General features: G+C 40.4%; 1 protein-coding gene across 1 annotated transcript in view; it reads right to left on the bottom strand.

Moving 5' to 3' along the window:
* The window catches only part of FTSJ3 (FtsJ RNA 2'-O-methyltransferase 3), a 31192-nt gene extending 25977 nt beyond the window's left edge, over window positions 1–5215 (bottom strand). Inside the window, exons 1-5 of the mRNA XM_075217271.1 lie at window positions 5067–5215; window positions 2771–2877; window positions 2207–2312; window positions 1107–1153; window positions 926–1005 (exon numbers count right to left, since the gene is read on the bottom strand). Of these exons, the coding sequence (XP_075073372.1) occupies window positions 926–1005; window positions 1107–1153; window positions 2207–2312; window positions 2771–2837 (300 nt within the window). The 5' untranslated portion in view covers window positions 2838–2877; window positions 5067–5215. The remainder of the gene's footprint in view (window positions 1–925; window positions 1006–1106; window positions 1154–2206; window positions 2313–2770; window positions 2878–5066) is intronic.
* Between the last annotated feature and the right edge of the window lie 14136 nt (window positions 5216–19351).

Raw genomic sequence — 19351 nt, 5'->3', positions numbered from 1 at the left:
CAGTAGTGAAGTATGTCAATTCCTTCAGAATTCACCAGAATTTTCACTTTTGATATCAGGTATTGATATCAGATATAAGGTAGTGTGGTGAATTAGCAGTCTGTTATAGGAAATCAGATCATTTAACTACCATTTGAAGATTATATGAAAATAAAGGTGCACCCTACCAGTGAGGAATCAAATGCCATAAGAAAGCAGCTGCAGAATTGCCATGATTCTCTGGGACCATATTAACAATACAGTCAATTAGGTTTTAAAAATATCTACTGAGGCCAATACTATTTTACTTTTTTTTATTTTTTTAAAGTACGGTTTTACAAACCTTTGAGCTGATGATGCACAGTGTCACACAGATTTGGTACAAAACATAAAATGGACAGTGCCAACATATATGTTACATTTAATGTTTGCAGCAAAGAAAATGAAATTCTTAGTACATAGCCAAAGCAACAAGCAGTAGCTAATTTACTGAAGCGAAGAGAGCCACCAGCAGCCATATTGCACTGTGAGATTGCACTCAATCCCAGTCCTCTTCTATACAGCTGGACAGAGGCATTTATTCAGCTCAGGCCTGGAGAGAGTAAGTCATTCCTGTGCTGCAAGCTCACAGTGTGATATATTACGTATAATAATTGTTACCTGAGCTATATCTTCTACATGTTACACAGCACTTTATAAAGAATATTTATTTATTCATCCTGCCTCAGTGGAGCTTATACTCTATATATTCCCTACCTGGGAGAGGTCCCATGGAAGGGGGGCCCTTCCTACCAGGGAGAAGGTACAAATAGGACACTTAAAATTGCTTCACACTCTTGTCCTCGTGTATCATACAGCCATTTCAATTGAATATTGGGAACGAACCAGTACAGCTATTAAGTAAAACCGTCTGGAAGAGCCTTGAAAAAAGTGTAACTGTATTCACCTGTCTGCAGGAGTCACTGGTTATATCCTCCTGCAATGTCACAACATTGGGAATTGGTTTAATAGGTACCAGATCAACACCTGAGGGAAAGAAATTACAAAAGCAGAAAAAATAATAACTTTGATGAACTGGATGAACCAACGACTTTTTAAGAAACATGACATACCCTAATCCCACTCACCTATTATAAGACTGGACACAGGCATAAACTTTGAGGAAACCTGGAGCCTGAAATATAAAGGGGAAGTAAGTAAGGGGCATATTTAATAAAGCACGATAGTGCTTTTAACGGGTCATTAAGGTCCCACAGTGTCCTCCGCAAATTTATTAAGGGTGCATCGCAGCAGATATCATGGATATCTGCTGCTTTGCATTCCTCTTCGTTTTTCAACAGAATGGTGACTGCTCCTGGCCGCAATCTAACAAGTCCCGAAAAAACATTTTTTTCGGGAACTTGTCATGTTAATGTACGCCAGCTCCGAAGAGCAGAGCTGGACAGCGCATGTGTGGAGGGATCACATGATCCCTCCCTGTCACTCAGCGCTCTCTCTCTCTGCAACTATCGTTGCAGAGACAGAGAGGGGATCTGTGTGCGCATGTCCAGTTCTTGGAACTGGACATGCACAATTGAAGAGTGAAGAGAAGACCCGAAGACAGCGCTTCCGAAGAGGGGGGTAAGTATGATTTTTTTTTATCACTGAAACAGCAGTTTTTCAGAACTGCTGTTTCTGTGCAGGGCTGTACATAAATGTGAGAAGTAGTTCAATCCTTATCATTGCGATAAGGATTGAAAACTACTTTTCACTTTATGTGAATATTGATAAATGTGCCCCTTTGAGCCTTATATTTCTGTAGAAGCACACCCGAGACTTGACTGTACCTAAGGTTAAGAGAAAGAACCCCCCACAATCCTTAACAATTTCAACAAAAGGCTTCCTTAAAGCAGGATCAGTGTTCATAAAGAGAGAACAACACTGAATACTGCTCAATCACTGTCATTGGGGTATGAAGTTTGTGTTCGGTCTCAAAACATTGAAGGAAAGGGCATATTCAAAGTAGTATAAAATATGCTCCATCATATCCTTCAACTAAACATCTGAGAGATAACAAATATTAATAGGCATTGCATAACTGTGTGTAAGACTTTCCTGCAAAAAGCAGGCGGCCTTGAATCCTAGACGACTAATCTTTAAAATGTAACAAAAAGGTTTAACAACATGAAAATCACTGCCACTTGCCATACTCCCACAATCATCCTGCCATATGCACACTATCACTTACCACCCTCCTGGGGCTGCACATAAATCAACAAGTGCACGAGCTCTTTGTAGGAACTGAAATTTTCTATTAAGCTGAATGAGCTTAAAAGCCGAACGGGAACGGTACCCTGAAAATATGGATTAAATCATATAGTACAGATGTAAAACAAAATTACAAAGTCACAAGCTCTCAAATCTAATCTTTATCATCAGGTGATTCATGCACAATATAGGTAAAATATTTTGTATGCAAAATAATAGTTTTGTATCACATTTCCATATGTATGTATATAAAACAGATCCTGTACGAAAGCCTGAATTCTGTGCATATTTACATCAGTGGGAGATAAACATCATATTTAGAAGACAACAGCAAAACACAATAACTAAACGGAAAATGGAAGAATTCAGCTAGCAAAACCAACCACATTTGATATATTCATCTTTCAGATGTAAAGAGGTTATGAATATTCAATTTGATTCTTCAGGTGGACATAACTACCCTTGGGGATGGTAAAAGAGACTCCAAGTAATAAAAATACAATATGGGTATAATTAAAATTAAGCATACATCAGGCTTACTTACCTGTCTCTTTTGCCAGATGATAAAATTTATCCTTTCGGCTCTTTCCAACTTTTCCTTTTTTACCCATTGTAGAAAGTCAGTGGAGTTGTTTTTCACTATGTCAATATCTAGATGGAAAACAGGCAAGTTTTAGCTGACGAAAACAAGTCCACACTCCATGATCCTTAAAAGTGGACTAACCAAACATGAAATCCTCAGCACAATTGCTTTCATTTAAAAATACTGTTAAAAGAATAGTTAATGCCAATAAAGGGTTATGTTTGTAATTTACTTTACCTGTTTATCGGTTTTATTAGTGTAGAATTCTAACCTGCAAATTTCAGTAGATGGCACAAAAGGGGGAACAGATGGACAGGAATCCAGAGAGGAAAACATATCCCAGAAAAACAAAGCTTTGCTTTACAGGCGCGGTTAGTAAAACTCTATTATAGACTGCGTCTGCCATATGTGTACATTACAAATATGACCTTTTTCTCAGTCGATTATCAGGCCAGTCAAACGATAAACGACCGTTTGGCTCAATATCGCATTAGCGTTTACGCTCCAATGATGAACGATTATCACTCCAAAGGGCATCGTATTGTTTGATTTTTATTTTTTTTAAAACTGAACTAAAAATCTTGTTCAACGATGGAACAATTCTGCAGTGTGTTTGTAATTGTGACTGGCAATGTCCATAGATCTCTATGGTGGGTGCAGAATCACAATCTTTTCAGCCGTTGGTTATGACAGATGAAGAGAAAAGATCTGAAGGGAAATTGTGTAAAATGTGTTTAGTGCATGCTGATCAGGACTTTTAATTTTTTGTTTAGGGATTAAACACTAAATTGCTATTTATGATTGTAGCATCGCAGCAGATATCTGCTGCTTTGCATCTCATCGTTTTACTGAGCACTCCCCATAACAGTGTATGGGGAGTGCTCAGTAACGCTATTTAACAATAACTAAAATTAACTTTTCAATCATGTTAATGTACGCCAGCTCAATCTGGCGTACATTATCATAAATGAAAAGTTTCATTGCTGTCAGCTCTGCTCCGAAGAGCAGAGCTGGACAACGCATGTGTGGAGGGATCACATGGTCCCTCCCTGTCACTCACCGCTCTCTCTCTGCAACTATAACTGCCGAGAGAGAGAAGAGATGTTTGTGCGTATACCCAAGGTTTTCACTCGGTGCATGCGCACTGGAGTAAGAAGAGGAACCCCGTTGACCGCATACTGCTTCGGGAACGAAGAGGCAGTGGTATGTTTTTAACTTCACAGGAACAGCAGTTTTTCGGAACTGTTGTTCCTGTGTTGCTTTTTCAATAAATATGATAAATAGTTAAATCCTTATCAATGCGATAAGGATTGAAAAGTTTTTTTTTTCATATTTTGCGAGTGTTGATAAATGTGCCCCATAGGCTTTTGAAATATCACAAATTGGTGTTGTACCAGTACTGGAGGCTGTTCCTAAAGTCCTTGGGCGTTATATATGGGTGGGCACAGGGTAATAAGAGGACACGGTCTTGTGCCATCATTAGCTAACTGGGGTTTCTGAGCTGCTGCTATAATGCACTGTTTAGGTATACGATTTACGGTTTTGGGCCACTAATATCACTTTACAAGTACACATGTAGAGGCATCAAACACCATAGGCCCAAACTGGTTCTGAACTTGCAAATGTCAACGCAGACACAAGAGGCACATAACCCATAATTTTGCAAGGTTAAATGACGTCGGACAACATAATGAATTGAGGGATAAAAGTATGCAATTAAATTGTTGGGTTTCAATTAAATCCCATATATTTTCCATGTAAAGGATTGTGATAAGTAGAAGTGTTAAAAATAGCATGTTATCCTTTTTAACCCCAAATTCTTTTAAAATGACAAAAGAAATACTGAAAACTATTAGAGCTATATACATATACGAATTCTAATGTACTGAATTATACTTGTTTACTATACACATATAAAAATAATTGTGTCCAATTTGGTTCCAGCTTTCACGCACATTGGTCAAAGTGGATTCAGCTACAAATAATGCAGTAAGGGGGGCGAAAGTTATTTAAACCTTCTACACGTGACTTAGTTATTCGCGAAGACATTAACTTCAGTCTCATCGCTTTAGACAATTTAGCGACACCTCCAAAATAAGTGAGGCTACATATCTAGAACTAGGAGGAACACCAAGACTGCACACCTTTCCATAGAGACAACGCATTAGGTTTATATACGGTCATCATCCGGTCTCTATGTAAGAATAAATATGTACTACACAGCCCAGACTCGCTATATGGAAGACCCGTCACTCACCTCCCGTTCACGACTTCTTTCACGTGGAGAAACCTCTCTTGCATAGTATCCGCATCGGCGCATAAACGATTACGTCACTACCTGGCAGACGGCGCTAGAGCCATGTTGGTTGTGGCGTCCTGCGATTGCTTGGTGATCGAATTATGAGTAATTTTCCCTAGTATTCTGCGGGACAACATCTATATTGTTTAAAGCACATGTCATACTGAACTGAGGAAAGGCACGTATATATTTTACAGTACACTAGATGCTCTAATGAATTACTCTTCTAGGAGCCAAGGGTGGGTTTATCCTCTAAGAACCTACCAGTTGTCACTGCTTGGAGGGACAGACCATGTTTGAGATTAATTGCCAATTTCCCACAATTTCCAAGGAAATTTTATCCTTGAAAATGTTCTATTTGTCAGCCAAACTACTGAATTATAAAATGCATTGCATAGCATACTATATAGCATGAAATTCTTAACATATACTTTAGTAAGCGAAGTGTAGTTTTAAAATACAAAAGTACATTATGGAGAAGTTAAGCAATTGGAGGAGGCTGAAGTTAGCTTCTTATTCACTTCTTATTCATGCTCCAGCTTCTTAATTTTAAAGGATTAAATCAATTTGGAACACTGATTTCACATCACATCAACACTAAACAGTGTCAGATCCAGGGGGGGGGCGATCGGGGCAAGCCTAGCGGGGGCTTGCTGCTGAAAGCTGCACGCTATGTGCAGGTCCGATCGGCAGTGACAGTGTGCTGCCCGACTGCTCTGATTGTGTTTTAAACACAATCAGAGCAGCCGGGCAGCACATTGTCACTGCCGAACGGACCTGCACATAGTGTGCAGCTGCCGGCAGCCTCAGAAAGGAGGCGGGGCCTAAATCGCCCGGGGTACAACCATTTTCTAGATCCGCCCCTGACACTAAAGGGGGTCCCTTATACAAACTGCATTAGTATTTTGCCTGATCCAACAAGGTTTTGGGGTTGAAATCAGTGGGCAAAGTCACTATATTTTATCATTTTGAATAAGAAGCTGCAGTTTTGCAAGGGTTAAATGCCATTGGGCCACCAATTTGACAGTGGGAATCAACACAGGGTTGTCAGTTACATATAAAACACCTGTCTTTTGCCTGGCCCAACGCTGTTTTGGGCATAAAATCAGGTGGCAAAGCAGGCACAGATAGCATTTTGAATAAGTAACTGCAGATTTGCAAGGGTTAAATGCTATTTGGGCCACCAATTTGACAGTGGAAATCAACACTGGGTGGTCAGTTACATATAAACACCTGTCTTTTGCCTGGCCCAACACTGTTTTGGGCATGCAATCAGGTGGCAAAGTGGGTACAAATAGCATTTTCATTATTTTGAATAAGTAGCTGTAGTTTCCAAGGGTTGATTTTTTTTCATTAAAAATTTCAACAAAAATAAATCCCAAATCACTTTGTCCAAAATAAAATAGACTATATACAACATCAAGGAGTAAAATGGACCAATAGGAACAAAACTTCACATTATCATAACACCCAATTCTCCTACAATCCCTCCACAAAAACTACTGCATCACTTCATAAATGTGAATTATATACATCAAAGAAACATGACATCTTCTAACACAATTATCTGCATTACACCCCATCACCAATCTATATTACCACCCACACACCCTTTACAGTCAGGAAATGAAAACAAACTTTAAATGTATGTAAAACTTACTTAAAAAAACGATTTCCACAAAATCTAATAGTGAAAGAACAATATAGATTGCAAATAAATCGAGAGACTGCCAGATGTTAGCTACCACTTAAGAATGTCTCAACCTCCACCAGAGTCTACCCCAGCTCACAGCATCCATCATAAGTAGAGATGGTCACTGACCCCCGTGTTTTGGTTTTGGATTCGGTTTTGGATCTGGATTACCGTCGTGTTTTGGTTTTGGTTTTGCAAAACCGCCATTGCGTGTTTTGGTTTTGGTTTTGTTTTGCTATTTTGTTGGAAAATACATGTTTTTGTGCCTAAAATAACCCAATTTAGTGCTCCAACTGTTTTAGAGATAAGTAATCTAATTGTTGAGGTAATAAATCATCCAAAAAAACTGTTTAATTCTTCGTTGGTAGGCCTTCATTTATTCTACACACAAAACAGATTGTCTTCCTCTCCATCTATGCATATTGGCAATGCAGCCATCGTCTTTGAATCTATATTACACCCTACACTTATAGTTAAATATGTAAAGAAATGGAAAAAGACAGTTTGCTTTCTGTCTCTATAGGCCCCCTCCACTTTTTTAAAAAAACAAAAAATTCAGCCATTATAGACTGTACAATATTAATTGACATGGAGAAAGCCAGTTTGGTTTCTGTCTCTCTAGGCCCCCCTCCACTTGTATAAAATACCAAAAAATCCAGCCGTTATAGACTGTACAATATTAATTGACATGGAGAAAGCCAGTTTGGTTTCTGTCTCTCTAGGCCCCCCTCCACTTGTATAAAATACTAATAAATTCAGCCGTTATATACTGTACAATATAAATTGAAATGGACAAAGGCAGTTTGGTATCTGTCTGCATCAGATCCTCTCTCCACTAGGAGTAAAATAGAAAACTATTCAGCCGTTATATAATCTAGAATATAAATAGAAATTGAGAAAGGCAATTTGGTATCTGTCTGCATCATAATCATCAACATCATCATTAGCGCCCTCCTCGCCTACACAAATCTCCCCCTCATCCTCTTCTAATTCCAAAGTGGCATCCTCAATTTGGGTATCACCGGCTACACTCGGGCTATTAAGGCACACATCAGCAGAATGCTCACGATTAGACATCCCACTGTTGGATGGACTCTCCACAGGGGTTGTTGTCATTTGTGAATCAGAGCAAATATTCTCCTGTAATGCCTCACTGTTATCTTGCAGCTCGGCTTTGACGCGTAACAGTAGTTGTGCACCAATTGTAGGCTGGGTAACTTTTTGGGATCTGCCACTAATAGCCAAAGGTGAAGGCCTCATTCTCTCTTTGCCACTGCGTGTGTAGAATGGCATGCTTGCAATTTTTTTTTTATCGTCACTTAACTTTTGCTCAGTTACACTTCTTTTTCGCTTCAATACAGTAAATTTTTTTTGGGTTTTTGTTTTTTGCACTAATTTGAAAACACTCTGTTGTTTGACATCGTCTTGGCCAGATGACGTACTGGGAACACTAACATCAGGACTGGTGACAGAACCTGGTTGCTCATTCAGATCATATGTGGACTGCTTTGAATCCATTCTGAGCGCAAACCACTGGGGAGTGCTAAAAATTATTTAGTAGATACTGCTGACAGATATGACTTTTGACAGCCAGAAATATTAATGCACAATTAGGGAGGACACCCCAAAAGCACTGAGGAGTGCTAAAAATTATTTAGTAGATACTGCTGACAGATATGACTTTTGACAGCCAGAAATATTAATGCACAATTAGGGAGGACACCCCAAAAGCACTGAGGAGTGCTAAAAATTATTTAGTACATACTGCTGACAGTTATGACTTTTGACAGCCAGAAATATTAATGCACAATTAGGGAGGACACCCCAAAAGCACTGAGGAGTGCTAAAAATTATTTAGTAGATACTGCTGACAGATATGACTTTTGACAGCCAGAAATATTAATGCACAATTAGGGAGGACACCCCAAAAGCACTGAGGAGTGCTAAAAATTATTTAGTACATACTGCTGACAGATATGACTTTTGACAGCCAGAAATATTAATGCACAATTAGGGAGGACACCCCAAAAGCACTGAGGAGTGCTAAAAATTATTTAGTAGATACTGCTGACAGTTATGACTTTTGACAGCCAGAAATATTAATGCACAATTAGGGAGGACACCCCAAAAGCACTGAGGAGTGCTAAAAATTATTTAGTAGATACTGCTGACAGTTATGACTTTTGACAGCCAGAAATATTAATGCACAATTATGGAGGACACCCCAAAAGCACTGAGGAGTGCTAAAAATTATTTAGTAGATACTGCTGACAGATATGACTTTTGACAGCCAGAAATATTAATGCACAATTAGGGAGGACACCCCAAAAGCACTGAGGAGTGCTAAAAATTATTTAGTAGATACTGCTGACAGATATGACTTTTGACAGCCATAAATATTTATGCACAATTATGGGGGACACCCCAAAAGCGCTGGGGAGTGCCAAATATTAAGAGAAAAAATAATAAACCTCTATCCTCCTCTCTGCACTAGCGATTTTGGTTAGAGCAATTGCAAGAACAATATTGTATTCTCTGTCCCTGCTCTAATTAGCCTATGACTACACCCTGCTCTCTCCCTCTGTCAAATGGCGATGGATTGCTGTGGAGGCGTGTATTTATAAAGTTGAAGTATCGCGAGAACCGAGCCCCAAGATCCGATGACGTCACAATGACGTTCGGCCTCGATTTGGATTCGGAACAGGCGGGAGAGTACCGAGCTGCTCAGCTCGGTACTCGGATACCCAAAGTTCGGGTGGGTTCGGTTCTCGGAGAACCGGACCCGCCCATCTCTAATCATAAGTTAATATTAAATTAATTTTGTCATTTTGCCCCTCAATCAATAAATAATGATTGCCCAAATAATTTAAATGTCAATTGTGCTTTCTCTTATGTTCTGAATGGCAAAATAGCTCAAACAGCATGCAGCATGAGCAATTTTGCCACTCACAACCCGCTCTTTCATTTTTGCTGTTTGGATTCTGTGAATGTGAATATATAATAATATTAACAGATTGTTAATGGTGGATTTAATTATTTATGTTGCACATTTTGGCATTACATAGTGCCCGAATAGTATAATAATTAAATAATTTTGTCCCCTTAATATAATGAAAAATTTTTCCCCTCCTAATATTTTGCAGCAAAAAACAAACCCACACAACTGTTAGAAGTATTGTACTACAATTTTCTGCACATTTCAGTCCAACTAATACCACTTTCATACTGCTGCCCCGGCAATATCCCGGGTTGTTAACCCGGGATATTGCCGGGGCACAGGGCAGTAAAGATAACAAGATTCCCGGGTCGGGCGGGTTCATACTGCACCTGCCCGACCCGGGTTTTAGAAAAAAAAAAGTGTTAAAAAAGATTTTAATTAAAAAAAAAATACATAAGAAGTGTTTACTTAACTTATTTTCAGCCAGCGGTGTCTCCAGCGTTTCCCCCTGACAGCCGGCAACGCACCGGAGACACCGATGGCTGAAAATAAGTTAAGTAAACATTTCTTATGTATTTTTTCTTAATTGATTTTTTTTTTTTTACAGTATGAATGGTGAGACCCGGGAATTACACGGGTTGCACCATTCATACTGCAGGTGAGCGGGGTCCAACATGGGAATTACCCCTCGCAAAATCCCGGGTCTAAGTCCCGGGATTTTAGACCCGGGATTTTGTGGTTGGACTATTCATACTGCACCAAGACCCGGGTTTTTCAGCGTGCCTCTGCAAAAACCCGGGTTTTTGGTGCAGTATGAATGGGGTATAAATGTATGTGTAACTTGCTCGTACTTTTTATGTTTTTCTGTAAATTGGCTCGGGCAAGTGCACAGTCCTTGCTGGATTTGTAATTTTCTATGGCCTGTTTCGGTCCTTACTTTGTTTGTGGAAAATATGTGTTTGTGTTTTATAAACAAAGCTCTTAAAAAACAAAACAAAAAAAAAAACTCCAAAAAGAGACTCCCGAGATGAAGCGTCAAGAAGGCAGTGCTAAGGAACAGCACTGGGTGTCCCATTCCCAGACCATGTTTATCCTTCGGTTTGTATGCCACACTCCTCTTGATAAAGTTCAACTTGTTCATCCATAATAACTGGAAAATCAAGGAACTGACCTCATCTCGGGAGTCTCTTTGTGGAGTCTCCCCCTCGGTGGGTAGCTGGCCTTCGAGTGGGTGCACTCCTTTCTCAACGCATGGTTTAATGAGGGTCCCATAAAATATCTTTGAGTAAAGCATGGATACCTCATGGCCTATGTGGTTCAGGGTTGAAGGTGACAAGGAAATGGCAGATCAAAGTTGGTGAGGCAAACAACTTGTCTAGGAGGGTGTTGGAGAGGAGAATTTTGCATACTCACTTTCATGTGCCCCTGTTACTAAAGGATTGCCCAGGTGATATGTGCTTGAAGGGTTTGTCTTTGGTGAATTCCAAGCGGATTCCTCCAAAGTTTAGTGATCTCACTTTGCTTGCGTTTCACTGGAGCCACAGGAGAAATGTTATAGGGAGGTGGAGAATGGACGACTTCTTGCTTCAGTGTCCTTTTAATATAGAGGTTTATAAGGGAGTGTCCCACACCTTAGGCCTTCCCTGTCTTTCGGAGCTTAGTTACCCTGACTGGGTGTATGGAGCGCTCAAAGGGTGCGGGGATTTTGAGTTAAGCACTCGTTTTTCAGTTAGAGCGGTTGTTAGATTTTACACGTGGAATGCACTGTATTTAGTGTCCAAACCCTTCCCTGTAGTGAGGTGGTGGATAGTATTCTGCTTGAGGTTTGGAATATAAGGGAAATGGAGAGGGGCTGGATGGATACTGCGAGCTGGGGTAGACTCTGGTGGAGGTTGAGATATGTGGTAACTCACATCTGGCAGTCTCTCGATTCTTTGCAATCTATCTTGTTCTTTCACTATTAGATTTTGTGGAAATAGTTTTTTTTTTTTTAAGTAAGATACATTTAAAGTTTGTTTTCATTACCTGACTGTAAAGGGTGTGTGGGTGGTAATTTAAATTGGTGACAGGGTGTAATGAAGATGTGTTAGAAGATGTCATGTTTCTTTGATGTATATAATTCTCATTTGTGAAGTGATGCAGTAGTTTTTGTGGAGGGATTGTAGGAGAATTGGGTGTTATCAAAATGTGAAGTTTCGTTCCTATTGGTCAATTTTACCCCTTTATGTTGTATATAGTCTATTGTATTTTGGACAAAGTGATTTAGGATTTATTTTTGCTGAAATTTTTAATTAAAAAAAAATCAACCCTTGCAAAACTACAGCTACTTATTCAAAATAATGAAAATGCTATGTGTGCCCACTTTTACACCCGATTGCATTCCCAAAACAGCGTTGGGCCAGACAAAAGACAGATGTTTTATATGTAACTGACCACCCAGTGTTGATTCCCACGATCAAATTGGTGGCCCAATGACATTTAACCCTTGCAAAACTGATTTCATGCCCAAAACCTTGTTGGATCAGTCGAAATACTAATGGAATTTGTATAATGGACCCCCTTTAGTGTTAATCTGATGTGAAATCAGTGATCCAAATTGATTTAATCCTTTAAAAATAAGCTTTTCTCAATAAGAAGCTGTAGCATGAATAAGAAGTGAATATGAAGCTGGCCGAATAAGAAGCTAACTTCAGCCTTGTGTAATTGGTGGGAATATTTATATAAATTACCAGTGGAGAGAGATCTTGTTTTGTGACAATTATAAAAGCATCATTTGAGTTTTTATGAATATAAGACATTTTTGACCCATTTTTTTGCATTGTTTTTGCAGTTTTTATAAATGTACTCTGTGGTGTATTTTATTATTCTGTGCAAGCAAACAACATGGTCATAGAGGAGGAGAAATAGATTTCTCCACACATAGTATTTTAATATAAGATCTAAAACTAGTAAATAGAATGAAAAGGCAGTGAGGATTGAAACTAACTTTTTATCACCTTTCTCCAAAATACCTACAGGACATTATATTCATGAGACTGAGCACACTGAAGGACATTCTATTCTTCAAATGTACTATGAGTTTATCAAATGCCCCATGCTCTTTCATGTATGATAGAGTCAGCACAAAAGAATGCTGGTTCTTGCTCACTAATGTATACAATATCTTCATGAAAGAGCTTCTGGAGAATGCACCAGAAATACAAACAAGGAAATCTAAAGTAACCTGCCCTCTCCAACACCTGCAGCAAACAACTCTATAATAATGCCACCCTATAACATAAATGTAATCAACTCTGTATAGAGAACAACAATAAGCAAAATTGTTGATAATATATATATATACTCAGACACATAATTGTCTAAAGACACTTGTCAGTTTCTACATGCTATTTGTTCCATCTGTGTGCGGTAAGCTTATAACCATAAGGGGAGTGGAGATCGTACTCTAAAGCTAATTTTAATTATGTTTTATAAGCTTGAATCCAGATAAAAATCTGGTAATAAAGAATATATTTTTTTATCATCAATTTTGCTTATTCATGTTCTCTATACAGTTTTTGAAGTAAAAATCACTACTTATTTCCATTATTCAGTAAATATATGACACTTAGTTCCCAGGTTGTTTGTCTAATTAAGACTGAGTATTTCATTCACAGAGAGTTTAAGATGATTTTTCCCTTTGCAACAGTTGCTTCCATACTAGAACGTAATTTGAATGCTGTTCATATACAGGTTATACTATGTTTTGTGTTTTATGTTTTTTTTTTGCATGTTTTCACAGGAGGAATAAAGCGCTTTCGGTAGTAGAGTGAGTTGCTCAGATCCTTACGCTTGCCCATTTTTTCTGCTTCCATCACATCAACTTTAAGAACGGACTCTTCACTTGCGCCTATTATATCACGTCCCTTGACATGTGTCAATGTAAAGAAATAATCAATGTTATACACTTCAACTTGTCAGTAGTTTTAATGTCATAGCTGATCGCGGTGTATACTTTTCTATAGTGTTTAGGACCTCTGGTTAGCTTAATACCTTATTATAACTTCATATTATTATAATGGGTGAGGTCTCATTTTCTTACATTATTTTCTGGTATTTGTATTTTTAAATCACCATGACTGAAAAAGGGAATGGACTTCCTGGATACAAGAATATGTACTCCATTGAATTTAAGTATTATTTTGAATTATTATTTTGATTTATTTGTTATGTAAGAACAGCAATAGCGCTTGAGGTTTTATCAATATTTGTTAAATTTCATTATTTGAGAAGTGTATATCTTTATTTAGAACAGTAGAGCTGCAATTGGTAGTAGCGCAGATAGACATTCAGTTTTTCTATCACATGACTGAAAAAGGGCCTTGCAAGACTAAAGGGTCTGCTGGAAAGTCTTTTGCCAAATGTAATGCTAAATTCTCTTTTGGACAGTCTGACCCTGATGCCTTGTGTGCAACATATGAGGCGGAGTTCCGTGAGCAGCGAACGCCCGCGACTGCATCAGTGGCCATGGAGGAATCTGCCTGGGTAAAGTCACAGACGTCATCCATAGCAGAACTAGCTTGGTTAATGTCTCAGTCCAAAGAGGTAGGTGACTCTTAATTCTCTAAATGCACCACACTTTCCGCTTTCACAGTCTGTACCACCCACTAATGGGGCTTCCCAGGCTGAGGCAGGTCTGGAGTTAATGCTATCTGAATCAACCCGAGGTCTTGCAAGGGCTTCTTCCTTATTGGAACGCCTTCTTGGCACCCCCATAGGACAATGGGCAAACATCATATTCCTGAGATAATTCAGGCCCCTATTTCGGAATCTGATCTTTCTTCGGACGAAAATGGAGAGTTTATTCTGGAGTCTGAGGGGGAAGATGCTTTTAGTATATAAGATACCTCTAAATCACATAGAGGACTTAATACTGGGCATTAGGCAAACTTTGGGGTTTGCGAAACACGAAGTTGCCGATTCTTCTGACTTATCCCTTTCTTTAAAAAGGCAGAAGAAACAGTTTGTTACCGCCCGTCTTTTCAACTCTTGGGGGTAAATGTATCAAGCTCCGATTTTGCAAATCCAGCGATTTTCTCGGGAGAGTTGAAACTCGCAGATGTATGAACCTGAGATTTTATGCAAAATCGCCAGAGTTGTGCTTCTGTCAAAATTGCTATTTGCAAAATCGATAGAGATCAAACTCCCGACTGTTTGCCACTCCAGCTATACAAGTCTCAAATGTATGAAGCTGCGATTAAGCAAACTCAGGAGAGTTTGCTTTAAAACACGCCAGATACAACACGCTGCATCATAGCAGCGTGTACTATAAATACATCACTGTTACACTGCCCTGTCATACTGCCGGAGCTCCGGCAGCTGTCAAAATTGTAAAGAATAGATCAAAGTTAAAAAAGCGTGGGGTCCCCCCTCTATTCAGTCTTAACCCTAGTGCTGCCAGCCTACTGCTGGTTCCGTGAACATCGGGGAAAGATTTTGCGTGGGGTCCCCCCTATTTTCACGGAACCAGCACTAGGCAAACTAGTCAGGGTTGGTGGCACTATAGCAAGGGGACACGCGGCAAGGGTCCCCCTGCCATAGGGACAAACCAACCCCAGGCTGTTCAGCGCTGTGCTGGATTCCCTAGGGAGTGGGGTCTGCCAAAAAAACAAGCAGGCCCCACCCCCTAGGGACACCCAGCCCAGTGCTGATAGCACTAGGCCTCTTCCTACACCTGTGGGTGGTGGGTGTAGGGTAATATCGGCGAATAATGTAGAAAAAAACAGACGCCATTTTGTTTTGTGGAACTACAAGTCCCAGCCAGCCCGGGTGCCATAAATAGTGTGGGCATGCTGCTACCTGTATAACTACAAGCACAGCATACCCATGGCAGCCAGGGCATGTTGGCACTTGGAGAACCACAAGTACGATTTGCCGCGATTTTAATACGCTGAAAAAGAATCGGACCTTGATAAATTTACCCCTTGGAGTTGGTTTCCGAGGCCTGGCAGAAACATGATAGAAAGTATCAGATGCCGGGTAGATTTAAATTATTTTACCTCTTGCTATTGGAAGAGTATGTTAAATTGGATAGTTCATCAAAATTTGATCCTCCCATAGCCCGTCTAACCGGTACAGGGTGTGGTTTTGCTCCAGGATGCTATGATAATAGGTGTGACTCTCTTCTTAGATCTGCATATATGGCAGCAGGAAGTTTGTTTGGACCAAACTTGTCTACATTCTAGAACAGGGGTTGACAACTTTTTTTTGTCAGTGTGCTGGCTAAAATCTAGTCAAGCCCAGTTGTGCCAGGTGTGCGTGTGCGTGCGTGTAAATATTTTTATTATTTTATAACATGTTATTAATAGTAATGGGACCAACAAATAAACATTCACATTATGCCACAGTATTGTCCTCAATTTATATTATGCCATATAGTTGTGCCCACAATTCATATCATGCCTCATAGTTATACCCCGAATTCATATACCACATAGTTGTGTCTCCAATTCATATTATGACATAGTGATGCCCCAAGTTCATATCACTGCATATAGATGTGCTCCCAATTCATAGTATGCCACATAGTTTTGCCCCCAGTTCTTATTATGGCACAGTAATCCCCAGTTCTTATTATGGCACAGTAATGCCCCCAGTTCTTATTATGGCACAGTAATGCCCCCAGTTCTTATTATGGAACAGTAATGCCCCCAGTTCTTATTATGGCACAGTAATGCCCCCAGTTCACATTACACCACAGTGCCCCAATTCACATTATGCCACAGTAATGCCCCCAATTCAGTTTATGCCACAGTAATGCCCCCAATTCACATTATGCCACAGTAATGCCCCCAATGAATGTTAAACCACACATAAATGCCCCACATTGAAGGTTATGCCTCACAAAGTTCCTCCGAATAATTTTAAGCCACACATTAAATGCCCCCAATGAATATTCAGCCACACAAAAATGTTCCCAATGACTGTTATGCCTCACAAGTGCCTCAAAAATAATTTTAAGCCACTAATAAATTAATAAAAAATTAGATAATTGTGTACTTACCTCTTTGAGGCGTGATCCGTTTTGCAGTGGTGCTTGGGAGGAACTGCGCATTTCACTGTCCGTGAGATGATCTGAACTGCTGTGTTCAACATCGGCGAGAGGATTAAATGATATCCGGACTGACGGCGTGCTAGTATGCAGGGTGCTGCGTGCAGGGGGTAGTCGACCCCTGTTCTAGAACAACAAGGTAATTTAGAGAATGGTGGAACAGTTGGATAAAGGTCTGCAAGAACATAGACCTATGACTAAATTGTTGATATTAGCTGAGCATATTCAGGAAGCTTCTGAGTTTTTGTCAGGCATCTTTTGATGTGGTTTCCGTTAACTCCAGACTTTCTACTCTCATTTTTGTGAGGCGTTCTTTGGGGCTGCCTTTTTGGTCAGCTGATGTGGACTCAAAGCATACGCTGCAGTCTTTAACATGGGAAGGTGTTGACTTGTTTGGTTTGGAACAAATCATTCATGGAGCCACGGGAGGTAAGGACTCTTTTCTCACTTCAGCTGTACTTGACCAAAGCAACACAGGTTTTGGTTCTTTCGTTGCTTTGGCAGGTCAAGGGCAGCAACCACCAGAGAGCAGTCTTCTTCCTCTAGTAGAGGTTCCCACAGGGGCCAGGGCTCCTAAGTTCGTCAAACAAGATCTCTGCATGACGGAATAAACTCCCACAATAAACTGGTGCTGGCCCGCCTGCTGCAATTTAAGAATCAGTGGTAAGCCTCAACTTCGGATGCCTGTGTTTAAGGGATTGTGACTCAAGATTATGCCATGGACATTGTGCAGATTCTTAACCAAAAATAGTTCTGCCCTCATGCGGACTCAAGCAGTTGGCGCTCCGGAAGCTTCTGGTGTCAGGCATGGGTATTCCATTCCCACCTCCGGAGAGAGGTTTGGAGTTTTGCTCCAAACTCTTTTGGTCCCAAAGCTAGATGGATCATTTAGTCCGATTTTGGATCTCAGAACTCTCAACAATCAGGTTCGATTTCGGATGGAGTATTTGTGATTCGTGATCGCGGGCATGGGACAAGAGGGATTTCTGGCATCCCTTGACATATAGGATGCCTACTTGCATGTCAAAATATGGGACAGGCATCACTATCCGCTTTGCTTTGCTGTCCTTGTGGCGAATTATCAGTGTCTGGTCTCTGGTGCATGAAACTGCTAGGAACCATGATGTCCGTGTTCAAGGCTATGCCCGTCACACATTTTCATTCTCAGCAGCTTCAGAAGGAGCTATTCAGAAAATGGTCCCGTTCATCTAGACTGAGAGATAGTCAGGCTGTCCACGGCCACCCGTCGCTCCCTCACGTGGTGGTTGACCTCAACAAATCTGGTCAAGGGTCAGTCCTTCCAATCATGGGAGTGGACCTTGGTTACCAAAGACGCCAGTTTATCCCGTTGGAGCACGTTCATAGGTCATCTCCGGTTCCAGGGCCTCTCTTCTCCCCAGGAGTCATCATTGCCCATCACTGTTCTGTGATCTACAGAGCACTCAGAGTCAAGGGGTTCTGGCCTGCATGTCCAATTGGACAATGCTACAGCAGAAGCTTACCTGAACCATCAGGGGGGAACACAGTGCCATGGCATTGACAGCATAAATCATGTTCTGTGCAGAACATTATGTTCCATTGATCTCAGCCATATTCCTCTCGCGGGTGAAAAACTGGGAGGCCAACAGGATCCATCCAGGAGAATGGTCCCTTCACGCAGAGGTCTTTGTTCTTCTGGTTCAACAGTGGGGTCAGCCAGAGATCCATCTCATAGCGTCTCATCTGAACTTCAAGGTCTCTCTCTTCTGTGCAAAGTTCAGGGATCCAGTAGCAAGGTAATCAGATGCCATGATGATCCTGTTTCACCTTTCAAATCTCTTTTCTGTCTGATTCCCATGCTTCAACAGATGCTCAAGGAACTAAAAAGAGAAAGCGTTGTCGCCTTTGCAGTAGCTCGAGATTGGCTGCGCAGGACATGGGACTCCAACATGGTAGGTCCACCTTACCGTTTTCCTCTTTATCAAGATCTTTTGGTACAAGACCCTCTTCGCTGCCACTCTTTAGGTCGTCTGGCTTTGACAGCGTGGCTACTGAAACCCTGATTCTTTGCTGTTGGCGTTTACCTTTAAGATATTTCTTGTTACGCCTAGTTAGGCCCTCTCTTTTGGGCTTTGTTAGACGAAAACTGAGGATGGGTCCAGATGGGAGTGGGATAGTAAGGGAAGAGCTACCCATTCAAGTTTGAAAGTGCCTTTACTCCAGATTTACCAACGATACCCCATTGTTGCAGTGTCCCTCATTGGCGTTGGAGAAATGGATTTTATGGTGAGTAAAAGAAATACTCTTTTCGAACCAAGTGCTTGTAAAAAGTATTTTGGTGTTATGCAAGATACATTCAATACTGTATATTAGCCATGCCTTATTTATAATAGATGTTAGAAAATACATATATGCTTGTTTCCATAGTGGAGCTATTTGGCACTTTGCTGCATTTAGAATATGCCATATTAGTTTGAGTGTATTTTAGCACACCTGGAATAGATTGGGAAAGCAAAGAGTATAGCGGCAAATCTGGCATGCAA

This window comes from Mixophyes fleayi, chromosome 6, assembly GCF_038048845.1.
Source record: "Mixophyes fleayi isolate aMixFle1 chromosome 6, aMixFle1.hap1, whole genome shotgun sequence".
Lineage (NCBI taxonomy): Eukaryota > Metazoa > Chordata > Amphibia > Anura > Limnodynastidae > Mixophyes > Mixophyes fleayi.
This window is presented reverse-complemented; position numbering and strand designations above follow the sequence as displayed.